At 48.1% G+C, this 13,897-nt stretch overlaps 1 protein-coding gene across 1 annotated transcript in view; it reads right to left on the bottom strand.

The window, feature by feature from the left end:
* Positions 1-4,560: 4,560 nt before the first annotated feature.
* The window catches only part of CFAP52 (cilia and flagella associated protein 52), a gene marked incomplete at its 5' end in the record, with an annotated part of 16,679 nt that continues 7,342 nt past the window's right edge, over positions 4,561-13,897 (bottom strand). The window contains 8 exon segments of the mRNA XM_029960058.1: positions 4,561-4,622; positions 5,643-5,738; positions 5,925-6,010; positions 6,622-6,747; positions 8,854-8,905; positions 8,908-8,985; positions 12,021-12,190; positions 13,122-13,310. Coding sequence (XP_029815918.1) covers positions 4,561-4,622; positions 5,643-5,738; positions 5,925-6,010; positions 6,622-6,747; positions 8,854-8,905; positions 8,908-8,985; positions 12,021-12,190; positions 13,122-13,310 — 859 coding nt within the window.

Raw genomic sequence — 13,897 nt, 5'->3', positions numbered from 1 at the left:
GTTCAGAACATGAAAGCAGGAGATAACCCCGAGCTGCAGGAACTTCTGCACTTTGTTTGCAGCAATTTCACTCTGGTTTTAATGCATCTCTACCATCCCTGGCTGCTTCACTGAGCAGGTGTCTCCGGGCTCTTTCCACCCATTATCCCCCTGAACTGAGATGATGGCATCTCCACAGCAAGCACTGAACCCGGGGGTGAGAAGAGGCAGCTGAGCCCTGATACACCAGCACTGAGCAGGGTTTGTGCTGTGGAAACCACCTGAGGCTCCCCCAGGTCAGGCTGGGGGAGCTCTGAGGTCTCAGCTGGAAATCAGTCTCACTCCTTGGGTATCTCCAGGATCAATAAACCACCTTCCAGAGCTACACACATGAAACTACATGGCTTGGCAACAGGGCAGAGCTGGGAGCACCAGCAGAAACCCAGTGTGAGGCAATGGGAGGCATGTCCACAGGGAAAGGTGAGGAGCTGGTTCAGCTCCAGTGTAAGTGGGTCTCCAGGATCTCAGCTATGGGCCAGCAGCCAGGGAAGGCATGTCCAGGGGGACAAGGGGATTGTAAGTGCTCAAGACTGTAACAGGCAGCAGCAGGTCCCCCCTTTCCTAGTAGAACTCCTACAACCTCAGGGTGTGGACACACCACTCAGCAGGGATCTCCACAGAGCCATCACTTGTGGCCACTGGAATTCATCACAGGTCTCTCAAGAGATCCATGGCTTGCCTGGCTGGAGATGCTGACCTGAACCAGAAAAGGAGGTGTCCTCCTTCTCCAGAGGATTGGCAAACACTGTTCAACCTTCAGCTCCCAGCCAGCTGGTCTGGGAGCTGCTGGAGGAGAACAGAGCCAAATGCCATCCCTCCCTTACTGCCCACTGCCTGGCAGAGGAAAGCCTGGGCATTGGGCAGTATGGGGAGCAGGCAGGTAGGGAGCAGGCAGGATGCACATGAACAAGCCTTGAAGGACCTGCAAAGTCCAGACTGACTGGACAGAGCAGAGGGCAGCGGCCAAAGATCCAGGGACCAAGTGGAGCCCCCCTGCTCCTTGCCAGCAGATCAAGGGGATGCCTCCTGCTAAATCCCATTGTTTAGGGCTGGGACACCACAACAGCTTTGCCCTGCGGCCTCCAGCAGTATATCCATGCTGTGGCCTTCCTTGGAAAGGTTCTGGTGGGCTGAATTCCCCAGGGACTTGCTGCCCCCGTTTAACCAAGGGAGGGGGGACTCCTCCTGGTGCATCATCCCAGCTCGGCTGTGCATTTGGGCACCTGAGGGCATGAGCACCAGGGAATCCATCTCCACACAAGCAGATGCCACGAGGTGCTGAGGCATGTGAAAAACAACAACAAAAATACGAATTTCAGATGCTCATGTGTTAAAACCCCTTAGTGTGTAAAACCCCTTTTGTGCCGAGAACAGGAAGGTGAGGAGGGTGAAGCCTTTCAGTGGTGTCCATGGCCTGAACCTGGGAGAAAGAACTCACTGTGGGGGTGGCATCAGGGGGCTGGAGCCAAATTCTTACTGGTCAAGGGCTCTTATCCCAGCACTGATGGCACAGCTGGCACTGGGTGTCCCTCCCTGGCCCAACGCCGAGAGCCGATGGCTGTTTTCCCTGAGAGTTGGACAGCACTGAGATGTGTTTAACACAACTTTCTTTTATTTCCCCACACAATAGTAAATAAAGCCATTTCCAAAACCTAGTACATTCCTGATTTTCACTGATATTCCCTTCATCCAGACCTCAGGCCCTCAGGGGCCAGAATTTAACTCCGCTTTGACATCTCTGGGGTCAGCCAAGGCAGCGTAGGGGAGGTGGTGCAACAACAGTGCCTGTGCATTTCTACAAGACAAAATTTGGCAAGATGTGGGGGCTGAGGTGTCAGGAGCAGATGCAGCGGGTGTGCAAACACATCTTCTGCCAGTGACACCTCTTTGCTTCTGCGGATACGACTGGAGCAGCATCAGCTGCCTTTGCCTGGGCATAGACGGGGGCACTGCCATCCCCAGCACACTCCTTGTGGCTGATCCTGCACACAGGAGCTGGAGATCTCCATTATCCACCAGCTGTTCTTCATGACTCATGACAGCCTAATGACACATTCCTGCTGTACAACACAGCGTGCCTGCTGCCAGGCAGTGCAGAAGGAGGAAGTTGGGACTGCAGCTCGTGTTTGCCAAACACAAGCCGGCCGCTGGCAAGGAGCAGCACGGGTTGCTGTGCATATCTGCTCCTGGAGTTGTTCATGTAGGTCACATCCATTTGTACTGCTCCAGGGGCTCCCTGGGGACCTGGGATGCGCTGGTGTGGAGCGTGCAGAGCTCTTAGCACTCGTGAGATGTGCTGGGAGGGACAAGGCTGTGCTGGGGGAAGAGGTGCTGCCAAGTTGCCACATGGCTGAGCACTTCTGGACAAGCCTGGAAGGTCACACAGCTACCTGCAGTCACAACCTGTGGGGTTATCACCACTATTTCCTTTGTGGGAATGTGCCCCAAATCATCTGCCCCTACAGCAGCAAGGATGTGATGGCACAGCCTTGTGCATGGACACTGGGGTTGGGGGCTAATGGGGCATGGTGTGCCACAGGACAGGGGAGATGCTGCTGCTGCCACTGACCATCACCCTGGGCAGTGACCTACATCAGCTGTTACACTGCAGCAAGAGAACTCAGCTGGTGTCCCTGTCTAAAATCTGCCCTGGTTTCAATAAAGTGACGTTGCTTCCCACCCAAAAGCAATCTGAGCAGGACAGGGCTCCTCCAAAGAACCTCTGCTCCCAGATTTCCAGTCTGGAGGGTGGAAGGCTCAGAGCCTGAGCTGCCTGGCTGCTGTCACAAACAGAAAGTGTGGTTTGGCAGCCACAGCTCCAGAGGGTGACAGTGGCCAGGGGAGTCAGGAACGCCCATCTCACTTTGCTGCCTCTGGGGTGTGAAGAACCAGCTGGAGCAGCAGGAGAGTCCAGGGCTCTGGTCTTTACAGCCTGGGAGCAGCCACACCAAAACAGGCCTGTGGCTCCCCAGTGGCCACCTGGATCCTGCAGTGAAGGTTTGGTGTGATCTGGTGGGGACAGAGTGGCTTTGCTGAGGTGGGGCTCTGACAGACAGTGCTCTGCATCTCCCGTCCTGCACCCTGAGCAGCTGGTGGTGACACGGGTCTTCAGGGCTGCCTGGTTGGCTCTCACAGGCTCCACTGCTCCTCTGTGTTCCCCCAGCACAAGCACAAACATTTTGCCTGCCTGTCCCACATTCCAGTGGTTGGATCCTGCCTTCCAAACCACAGCGAGCGTTTCTGCCGAGCTTGTAGAACCTGCTGGAGTGTTTATTGCTGCAGAGCATCAAGGCTCAGCTCCAAAGGGAAAGAGGAAGGAATGACTTAATTCCTTTGCTAAAGGCTCTGTTAATGAGAGCAGAGATATTTCAGCCAGAAGGAATATATTTGCATAGTGTTTGATGGACAACAGAGGTGCACAGATACCCTCCAGGCCAGTCCAAAATGATCCCCCTTTACTGTGCTATGAGCAGGAAACATTTTTAGTGGCACAAAATGAAGAAAATGAGCAATCATACCTTTAAATCCCTGTCCTTCTTTGCCTACCAGAACAGCTAATACTGTCAGTACAGGTGTGACACTACCTATTTTGTCACTGCCTGTAAATCATCTTTATTAACTAAAACATCTAAAATCCTTAACATTAAGGACTGCAACATTTTGCTGCATTTTAATTGATGACAGAATTCTCACAGGTCTTCAATGCCTGCAAGAGAAATACTCACTTCACTTGCATCACTACACAGGCTGCTGCCTACACTGATCTTTAAACAAACAGTATCTTGAGAGCTGTTGCTTTTAATACTAGATATGATATTGAGTAAGTAAAAGTACAAATACCTATTCCATGGAAATTTGGAGCCTGTTTGAAAAATTAGGCAAGCAACCAGGAATTTGAGTGTGTCTAGCTGGAAACACCCAGGCATTTTCAGAACTGACTGCACTCTCACTCTTGAAAACCAGTCCCCTGAAGAGAGTTTTAAATTGGACACAGCAAAAGAAGAAGCCCCGACATCCTTGTATTCCTTTGAGAATGTGGATTTAAAATCTTGACTCAAAAGAGCTTCCCAGTTAAATGCCAGAGTTGGAGCTGAGGGCTTTTTCCTTAATCAGGACCAGACAAATTAAAATAAACACAGAAGACTGAATTTACACAACAAGTCATTCATTAAAGGCAGGACGAGAAGGGGGGAGGGAGGAGAGACCACGTGAAAGCAAGAGAGAGCCTACAAAACTGAGCAGAGATACAAGTCAGGCTGTGCCAGAAGACTATCAGGAAAGGTGGCAGTAACAACATGTAAGTGTTACAACAACAGCCAAGACGATTTTCAGAAGTGATGAAACCTTTCACAACAGTCTAAAAGGAACAGCAGATTCGTGGCTGCCCTGAAAAAGTCAGACCTGTTTAGTCAGTGCTATAGGGGCTCTCTGGAGAATCTGATAAATGCACACCATATAAAAATAGTGTCCCCTCTCATTGTAAAAATGCTTTAGAATTACCTCAGCTGTAAGAGAAAAGGATCACTTGGACTGGCTGGGGAAGCAGCAGCCTGACAGCTCCTGCTCCAGCTGTTTGTGCAAACCTGGGAATCCCAGACCAGACTGGCACCACCTGGAATCCCAGAATCCCAGAGTGCTTTGGGTTGGAAGGGATCTTAAAGACCATCTCATTCCATGTGCTGCCATGTGCAGGGACATCTTCCACTAGACCACCAGCCCTGTCCAACCTGACCTTGAACACTTCCATGGACAGGGAGTCCACAACCTCTCTGTGCCAGTGCCTCACCTCCCTTGTATTAAAGAATTTCTTCCTAACACCGAATCTAAACCTTCTCTCCTTCTGCTTAAGGCCATTCCCCTTATCCCCACAGTCAGGGGAATACTCAGACACCCATTTGACTTGGGCAGGGTGGAATACATTGCTTTGGGCATTATGGCAACAACTACTTCTTCCCAGCTGCAGTGCAGAGTCAGTGCCAGGACAGCGCTCGGGGCCTGGCCAGTGAGCCCTGGCCAGCAACTGGTGCCAGTAACACAGAGGGCCTTCAAAATACTCTTAACCAACATTCATTTACCAGGTTAATCAAAAAGAACTGACAGTAAATCCGTGGGTTTTAGCTCAAGCCAAGGTACACACTCCCACAGCTAAAACCCTGTGCGAGGGCTGGGCTCCCAGAGGAGATGTCACACTGGTGGGGAGCATGTGAGCCTGAGGCTGGCTGGAGCCTGCAGTCATTCCTGCTTGTAACCTGACAGGCTGCCAGGATTCTGGAGTAGGTCACTCGAACAAACCACTGGAGTGCACAGAGAACACCACTGAACTAAAGGAGGAGCAGGGCACGAGGAAACCCTGCGTTCCCCAGAGAGGTGTGAGCCCTGTCTTCACCTTTACATTACACCTTGCAAGACTGAACCTCAGCATCTCCCCAGGCTGAATCACAGCCCTTTTCTAAGTGGTTTTCTTCAGTGGTTCATTTTATTTTCCCCTTCAGTTGACCTCTCCTTTTAATGTTTTCTTTCCTTTCTGAGATCCTGGCTTCACTGCTCTGCTTTTCCTGGTCTTGGCATGATCTCCTCTTTTCTGGTTTTACCCACCCCCTCACCTGTGACAAAGTGTGCCCCATCTGATGTGATGTCCAACCCACTGATGGCACCTGGCACAGACCCTTCCACTTCTCTGGCACTTCCCAGGAGCTCATCTGGAGAGCAGAGCAGAGCAGAGGGAGGGCTGTGCCTGGAGACCCCACAGATTTCAGCCCTGCTCTGTAACACAACCTTCTGTGGGGGCACAGGAGTTTCACCATGGAACAAGCCCCAGATTTTGTGTTTTGGAGTTTCTGCAAACAGAATTCCTGCAGTTTTCCTTACCCTTCTGCTTGTTGCACCATGGACTATCTGGTACCTTTCAGGATGGCAACACACACATCTGAAAGAGGAGTGGGGTCAAATGATTTGTTTTCTCAAAAAACAACTGCAAAACACCCCCAAATGAGGAAAAAGCAATAGGGTCAGAACCCAAACTTTGTCTGCCTGAACTGCCTCTGCCTGTCCTGTACTCAAATCTCTCTTTCTACCTGGATATTTCTCAGGTCCCACTCTGAGGTCAGGGTTTCACAAAGCCTATTAGGGTCATCAGTTCTCTCACCCATCACAGTTGCCTTGTGAGACTTTTGCTCTGCTGTCATATGAACTAATTTTTTTCAATCCTGAATGCTTTCTAGGTGCTATTCACTGTGCAAAAGCTTCCTTACCCTCACCACAGAGCAGAGAGTTTGCAGATCTGCAGTAGATCAACAAGAGTCATAAAGTCCTGGAAAACAGAGCTACGGGGAAATAGGAAATTACCTGTTCCATCCCCTTGGCCAAGCAGGATCCATTATGAGAACACGAGGCAAATGCTTGTCAAAAGTTTTCTGAATTCTTCTTAGCACTGAAGGTTCTGTCCTCCCTGACTTGATCGTTTTTTCTAGTAATTTCTATTTCCAAATCCTCTTTTTCCCCTCCTTCTCGCTATGAGATACCCCAAATAGGGCACAGTGACCCAACAGAGACATTCCCAGCACTTTAAGTGCTTTGCAACACTCATCTGTCTCCTTCACAAGATCCCACATGCTGCACATTCCATCAAGGCTGGTTATGACACACTCTTGGTTGTCCTTCTTCGTCTTCACGCAGGACACAGCAAAGGCTCCTGCAGAACTGCCTGCCCTGATCTCCCAGACCCTCCCCTGAAAATCACCAGCAACATCTGCTCTTATACCACCTGGTCCTGACTGAGCTCAGTCAAAGGCTTTTCTCAACTCTTATTTTCTCTTATAACACGTTCTCACAACTCAATCTCATCAACTGCCCCTACTTTCCTGTGGGTCGTTCACAGCTGCCTCATTACACTTATCTGAGTTCTCCAGAGTGTGATCCACTTGGCTCAGAAATCCCTGACCATTAACCCCTCACCTTGTGTTTGTCATATTCTCACTCTTCCACGCTTCAGTTTACTCATTTCTGGAGAAGGAAAAGGCCTCTGGTCCAGGAGATATTTCCAGCGCTGCCTTAAAGATCAAAGAGCAGAGCTTCTGAAATGGAATATAAAAAAAGAGCTGCCTGCTATTTGTGCTCCACATAATGCCAGAAAGTAAATACAAACCAGCTCTTTAAATCTTTGATGTGAAATACGTGCCTGAAAGCACCTCTTTTCGCAGTGGTGGTAACAGCAAAAATCTTTCTGCTTTCAGGGCTTGATCTTTCACACCTTGCACTTACTGGCCCACCAGGGCCAAACTTCACGAAATCCATTCGCTTTTAAATTCCACCAAGGTTCAAATCCTAGGGAAAATGTAGAGATTTAGGCACTGACATCAGAAGCAGAGAGAGCTGACTGTCCATGTTTCCCAGTCTGATGCTGAGTTAACTACAGGATCTGGGTCTCCAGCTCCCACCTGATGAATGTTCAGAGCATCCAGGTCCTTGAAGTGTCCCTGGAAGTGGCAGCTTCCAGATGACTGATTTTGACACAACCATTCCCGTTTCAGAACAGGTTTTTTTGTGTTTCCAAATGAACACTGCAAGTGCTCCCCTGCAGTTCTCGTTTCTGCTTAACCAACCTTTAGCTTCAATTCGGTCTCAGCTGCCTTTGTCAGTTCAGAGATGAACTGAGCAGAGCCTGTGCCAGTCTCCGTGTGTGAAGCAGAATCCAGGTCCTCATCCTCCACATCCTCTAGAGTTAATCACCCCAGCTGCTTTAATGTGCTTTTCTCAGGAAGGGCTGGAGTGGCTCATCATGTCTAATGTCTTTATGCAGCGAGACAAGGCTCTGCTGTGTCACTGCTCTACAGGAGAGCCGAGGAGCACAATGACTCACAAAGATGGCTCATTGATTAGCACACCAGCCCGAGATTTGGGAGCCCTGCCTTCAATTCCTCCCTCTTCCAGACTTCCCGTGCCCTCACCAGCACAGCACACTGAACCCTTCATTTCAGGGCACACAAACAGAGCACTGAGCAGATAAATCACAGCACAATTAAAGGTTTGGCTCTCACCAGAATGCAAGGAGGAACTCAGACCAAGGCAAGAAACCGAACATGAGCTTCCCAGTCAAATTATTTCTTTTGAATATAAATAAAACTCCTGTGCTTAAATTATTTAAATGTTAGGAAAGCAGTGTCACTTTAACTGACTGAACAGGGTCATTGCTTTATGAAGTTGCTTTATGCAGTAGCTGAAGTACACGGTGTTTGTTTTGCATGGTTGGAAATAAATTGTTGAATGGCACAGGTATGATGCCTACGACATGTTTTCTAACTTTATTGTTATTTGTACTGGAATGTTTCCAAAATTGTATTAGGAATGGAGTGCTATTATATTATCAGAGTCCAATTAACACCTAACCACAGAGTACCATCCCAGAAAACTGGGAAGTCACCCAATAGAGTACAGTGATATAAAAGGAACTTTGTGCTGTGAAATCAATTCATACAGGTCACTTTGGGCAGGACAAGGAGCTCCAAAGCAGCCACAGAAAGAAAATCTGTGCTGGAGCACAGTTAGATGGAGGCTTGTAAGGGATGACTAAAGCAGATAGAGCAAATACAGGGGAGAGACAAATGAAGAAAAAGGATTAAGAGCATATTCTGCATTAGAAGGATTTCCAAGACTACTAAGGCTGAAGAAATTGTTTTACATCAGGCCCCCTGAGATTTGCACATATCAAAGCCAGTGTTTTGGAGCTCAGACCTTTGCTGAAGTGGAAAATGAGAACAGCTCACTCTGTGATGAGAGCACAGACCTGCTCCAGGGTTTTAAGCAAAAATTTCCTGCCCTTCACCTCCTCCACTAATGATTCATTTACAGTCACTTGTAGCAGCAATTCCAAGCTACAGGCACTGTCAATCACATACATTGACTGCCCAGTCTCTGCCTTCAAGGCATGGATTTTCCCATCATTCCAATCTGATGAACATAAAGAAGTAGATTATCCAGGCCCACAGACTTTCCTTGTATTATTGTCTCTTTTTCCTTTCCTAATGAACCCTATTTTAATTAAGCTTATTAAGCTTTTATAAGGCCCACCCTGCTAGGTCACCAGTGTACATGTGAAAACCTCCCTACTGCAGATGAGCCCACAGAGTGATGGTCCCAGAGAAACCATTAAAATTTAATTCCTTTTTGATTCTGGCTGTGGACAAATTGTTTGGTAGCAATGGGGGGAGATGGGATCTCTGCTCTAGGGCTGCAGTGGGCCCTGTGGCAGCAATTTGCACATGGCAACAGGGAGCAGCTTTACACCAAAGGTGCTCTCCATTCACCACAGGCCTGGAAATCACATCCAAAGCCAGGTCTCCAAACCTTGTCTTCCATGTACACCACAACTACAGCACCAGGACACTGAGCAAAGTTCCTTGGAGCAGCTGCCAGCAAAGAGGCCTTTGGGTCAAGTCATGAGCTGAAGTTAAACCCATTCCCAATTTAATCCTCTCTTCATTCTAACATACTGATGTTTATTTAATTTGGCAACACTTGAAGACTGAACTCATCTGCCTCTTATAGAATATCTCTTACAAGGACAGGCTGGGAGGGCTGGACCTCTTCAGCCTTGAGCAGACCAGACTGAGGGGATCTTATAAATCTCCATCAGGGGCTGCAGGGAGGGGGCAGAGGATGGCCCAGGCTCTGCTCGAGGGGCCCAGCAATGGCACAGCAGGAACGGGCAGGAACTGATGCCCAGGAAGCTCCAGCTGGACAGGAGGAAGAACTTCTTTGCTGGGCAGTGACCCAGCCCTGAACAGAGACCAGAGAGGGTGTGGAGTCTCCTCACTGGGGACATTCCAGACCCATCTGCACACAATCCTGTGCCATGTGCTCTGATTCTGGGATCCAAGTATGTGTCTTCTGGCCTGGCCATTACCTGAAACATCTCTCAGGCCATCCCCCATAACCTCTGTGGCACTGCAGGTCGTGTTGGGGATGTTGATTCACACCACACCTCAGGCAGCAGGTAGTGAACAAGTCAGGAACTCCTCTGGAGAATTCAGAGAGAAGATGTGATGAGGAGAGGCAACAAAAAATGCTTCTTTCCTAATCAGATCTCAGATCATCCTTTGAAGCTTTGCTGTTTCTAACATGCACCTGTAACCTTCCCAACAGGGATCACCAGGGTTAAGACAAAGGCCTTTCTCTCACATAAAATCCCCCCAGTCTGGCTTCTACTCAAAGATTCATTTTAAGGAACATTTAAAGTAAAACTTAAAAAAATATTTCTACCTTTAGAATCACAGAATCATTAGGGCTAGAAAAGCCCTCTAAGATCACCGAGTCCAACCTTTAACCCAACGAGTTTCCCTTTTTGGATGCTGTGACCTGTATTTCCCACATTCAGTCTCAAAACAACTTCACGTGTTGTGTATAACAGACACAGAAGTGGGTGTGTAGAGGTGCTGGCTGCCCAGATTTAACATCAGGGATGAACAGCAGCCTCACATTGTAAAGATGTCATTTTTTATCTTGCTTACTGGATGATTCCTATTCAGCATCGCTGAGGGCAACAGGAACGACGGCAGGAGCCTGTTTGTAACACACTTGTTCTACATGTTTGAATAAAAAGAGACCTGCCACGTCTCAAAAGCCATGGGGCTGAATGCTTTGAAATCAGCTCTGAGCCACACATCCCAGGGACATGACAGAAAGGAGAACCTAGAAAGTACCACAAGCCTTTGTTTGACATCCCCGTCTACGGCAGAAAGATGAACCAGGGCAGAGAAAACTGGCACAACAAAAGTGTGGCCCCTTTCAAGCCCAGTTTGTGTTGGTGCTTTATAAAGTAGGATAACATCTGCAATTCAAGTATTCTGAAATGCCAGAACAGGGAAATGAAGCCTGTGTTTCCCTCTCAGCAATATTCTCTGTTCAAGGGCAGCTGGCAGATAAAGATTCAAACATCTGTGCAAGGGTGCAGTCCTGCAGTGCTTACAATCATCACTAAATCCAGCTCACCCAGGTGCCTCTGTGGCACAGGTGCACCAGTCAGGGACACTGGCATCAGATTAACCTAAAGCTGCAAATGATTCACTCACTACATTAGAAGGAGGTGGATTTTTCAGGCTGGTAACATCTTGCACCGTGCACTTTGCTGCACCTTGGTAAGGTTTGATCCTCTGTGCCATGTCAAGAAGTGATGTAATAATGACATGTCAAAAACAAAAACTTTCATTGGGATCAAACTCTCATCCAAGGTCATTTTGGATGGAGCTCTGAGCAACCTGGACTAGTGGAAGGTATGGTTGGAACGAGGTGATCTTTAAGGTTCCTTACAACCCAAACCATTCTAGAACTCTAGGAGAATTTGTTTTCTGAGAGAAAACAATTGATCCATTGTGGTTTTTTAAATAAAGTGTCATGATCCTACTAGACAGGAGATGTTTGCTGTCCATCCACGAGACACACCAGGATGCCCAGCAGTTCTTGTCACAAGCCTAGAATTTGATTCAACATGTCACATTGTCAAACAAGTCAATTGTAAGTGATGCTGAGACCCAAAAAGGCTCTTGGAGCAGCTCTGTTAGCCAGGTCTCAGCTGATGTTGTGGGGGCAGTAAAGCTGACACCTCTACAGACTGCACAAAAGCAGAATTTCAGGTTCCCACTGCTGGCACCCAGAGAGGCCCCAGTGTCAGAGCACCAGCCCTAGGAGAAAAGGGGGAAGCTGGCATCGCTGCCATAACCCAAATATCAATAATTCCAGTCTTTTTATTCAGAATTCTTTCTGTAGGTCAATGTTTTTTCCAACTCTCAAGATGAACTGGCTCCTGCTTTCAGGCAGCTGCTCATTGTCACCCTTGTGTTCACTGGGAGGTTACAGGATAAATCATCCTGTCAGGACTTCAACTGGTTTGGGGTTCCTGTTGGTTAAAAGGGGCTTATTAGGTATCCTGACCTTAATTGCAGCTTACTGAAACTTCTTTGCCAGCCAGAAGCATCCCAGCTAGTCACTAGAGAAAACCAATGTCATTGATGCTTCCTTGTGACAGGCAGGGATCAGCTCCTCTTGAAACTCAGAGTAGTTCATTCAACAAATCTGCCACTCATTTTTCCCTACAAAGAACTGGTCACCCCAACCTCTACATGTCAGGGAAGTTACAGCACCCTGAACTTGAATTTTCCTGTTAAGAGATAACTGAATTTTGGCTTGATATTGACCTCAATATTGATATTTTCCATCTCCTCTAGAGGGTCTTGACCTCCCTCCTTCCCCAAAAAGCTCCACGTTTGGCTGTGATATCAGTATGCAAGAACACGGTCAGGACTAACATTTCATCCCCTCACCTGCTAATATTTTACATGATCTTGCCTGTCCCACCTGCCTCTGCCAGGGTGTGCAAAGGTAACACTGCAGAGACTTTGTTTTTTGGACCAGAGCCCAACGGCAACAGCTCCTTGTTGATATTCTTGCTCAACTGCACTTCAATATCCCGTATTCAAGAATATTTCCAGACAGCTTAGGTCTTTGGGGAATAGTTTCAATTGTACAAGGCTAAGCTGGCAGGACTGTGCACTGAAGCTGGTTACTCAAGCAGTGCAAAATGAATTGCTGTGAGCCCGACTTTCAAATCCCCCGTGAAGTGACGCCTGCAGGTTTCTGTTTTGTAGGCAGAGAAAAGCCTTGCACGTACTCCAGCACTTCCAGACACGTGCCCACCCAACCAGCAGAGCCTCCTTTACAATCCCTCCTCCAGCAAACCCTTTCTAAGCTGGAAAATCCTGCTCTTTCTTAGCTGGGGTAAATAAGAGTAGTTTTGCTGACTGCAACAGACTTGGCCCCCTTTGCTCCATTTCAGGATCTGTCTCCTAATGCCTGAAAGGAAAGAACACTCACTTAAATGAGGGATGAGTAGGTCAGTTCACCTCTGTGCAAACACAGGCTGTAATTCTCAGCCTGCTCTCCCTCAGCTGTGGAACCACACTGGCCATTTTGTCTGTGGGACTGCAATTCTGATGCTTGTTTGGATTATGCCTTTAGGTAAAAACAGGTGATTCTTACACTGTGTCCCTTTGGGGGAAGCATCACCTCTGCCTTCCCATCTCCAAGCTCACTTCATCACTCTGGAGGTGGAATCTTTACAGAGAGCTCCAGTCCCTCCTCCAGTGCCAACTGTTGTGTTTCCTGTCTTTAGCAAAAGCAAAGCTGTGATTCCCTCAGAGAAAACAGGATCAAAGCACAATTGGATGGGATTGGAGTCTCCTTGCTGCTGCAGCCAATGCTGAACAGCATCAAAGTCCCCCCTGCCCCTGGTGATGGTATTTGTCACTCAGCCATGGCTTTTTCAGTGTTCTTGGGCTGACCTGGGCTACAGAGTGACTCTCTGGAGGGAGAAGAGAGGAAAGAGTTATTAATTATAGTTGTATTACAGTGTAAGGAGCAAGTAAATATCATCACTGTGTGTCCTTCAGCATAGCAGGGATCACACATGATCCTAAAAATCCTTACCTCATTCCAGCAACACACACATTTTATGTCAGTGCCTCCACTTCTCCTTCCACTGATTCTTTGTCTCAGACATGGAAACAACAGAGGATAAAATTCAGCCTCAGCATCCTTTCCTAGAGCTGCTTTTACTGCAGGTCCTCTGTGTCCCAGGCCCCTCTCCCTGTCTGAAGGATGCAATCCCGTCTCCTGCCTGTCAGTAATTAATCACATTTGTCACAGAAAAGCTTTGAAATGAGTCAGCCTGTCATCAGCATGGGTGTCTGCTCTTTCCTAAGATGAGGAGATCAACAGGTCAGCCATCAGGAAGAGGAGAAATGATTTTCCACAGATAAAGTACCAGACTACAGCAAAAAAATCCAAACCAACCAGCAAATAACTCAAA

Source organism: Manacus vitellinus, unplaced genomic scaffold (assembly GCF_001715985.3).
Source record: "Manacus vitellinus isolate BGI_N305 unplaced genomic scaffold, ASM171598v3 scaffold_24_pilon, whole genome shotgun sequence".
Classification (NCBI taxonomy): domain Eukaryota; kingdom Metazoa; phylum Chordata; class Aves; order Passeriformes; family Pipridae; genus Manacus; species Manacus vitellinus.
This window is presented reverse-complemented; position numbering and strand designations above follow the sequence as displayed.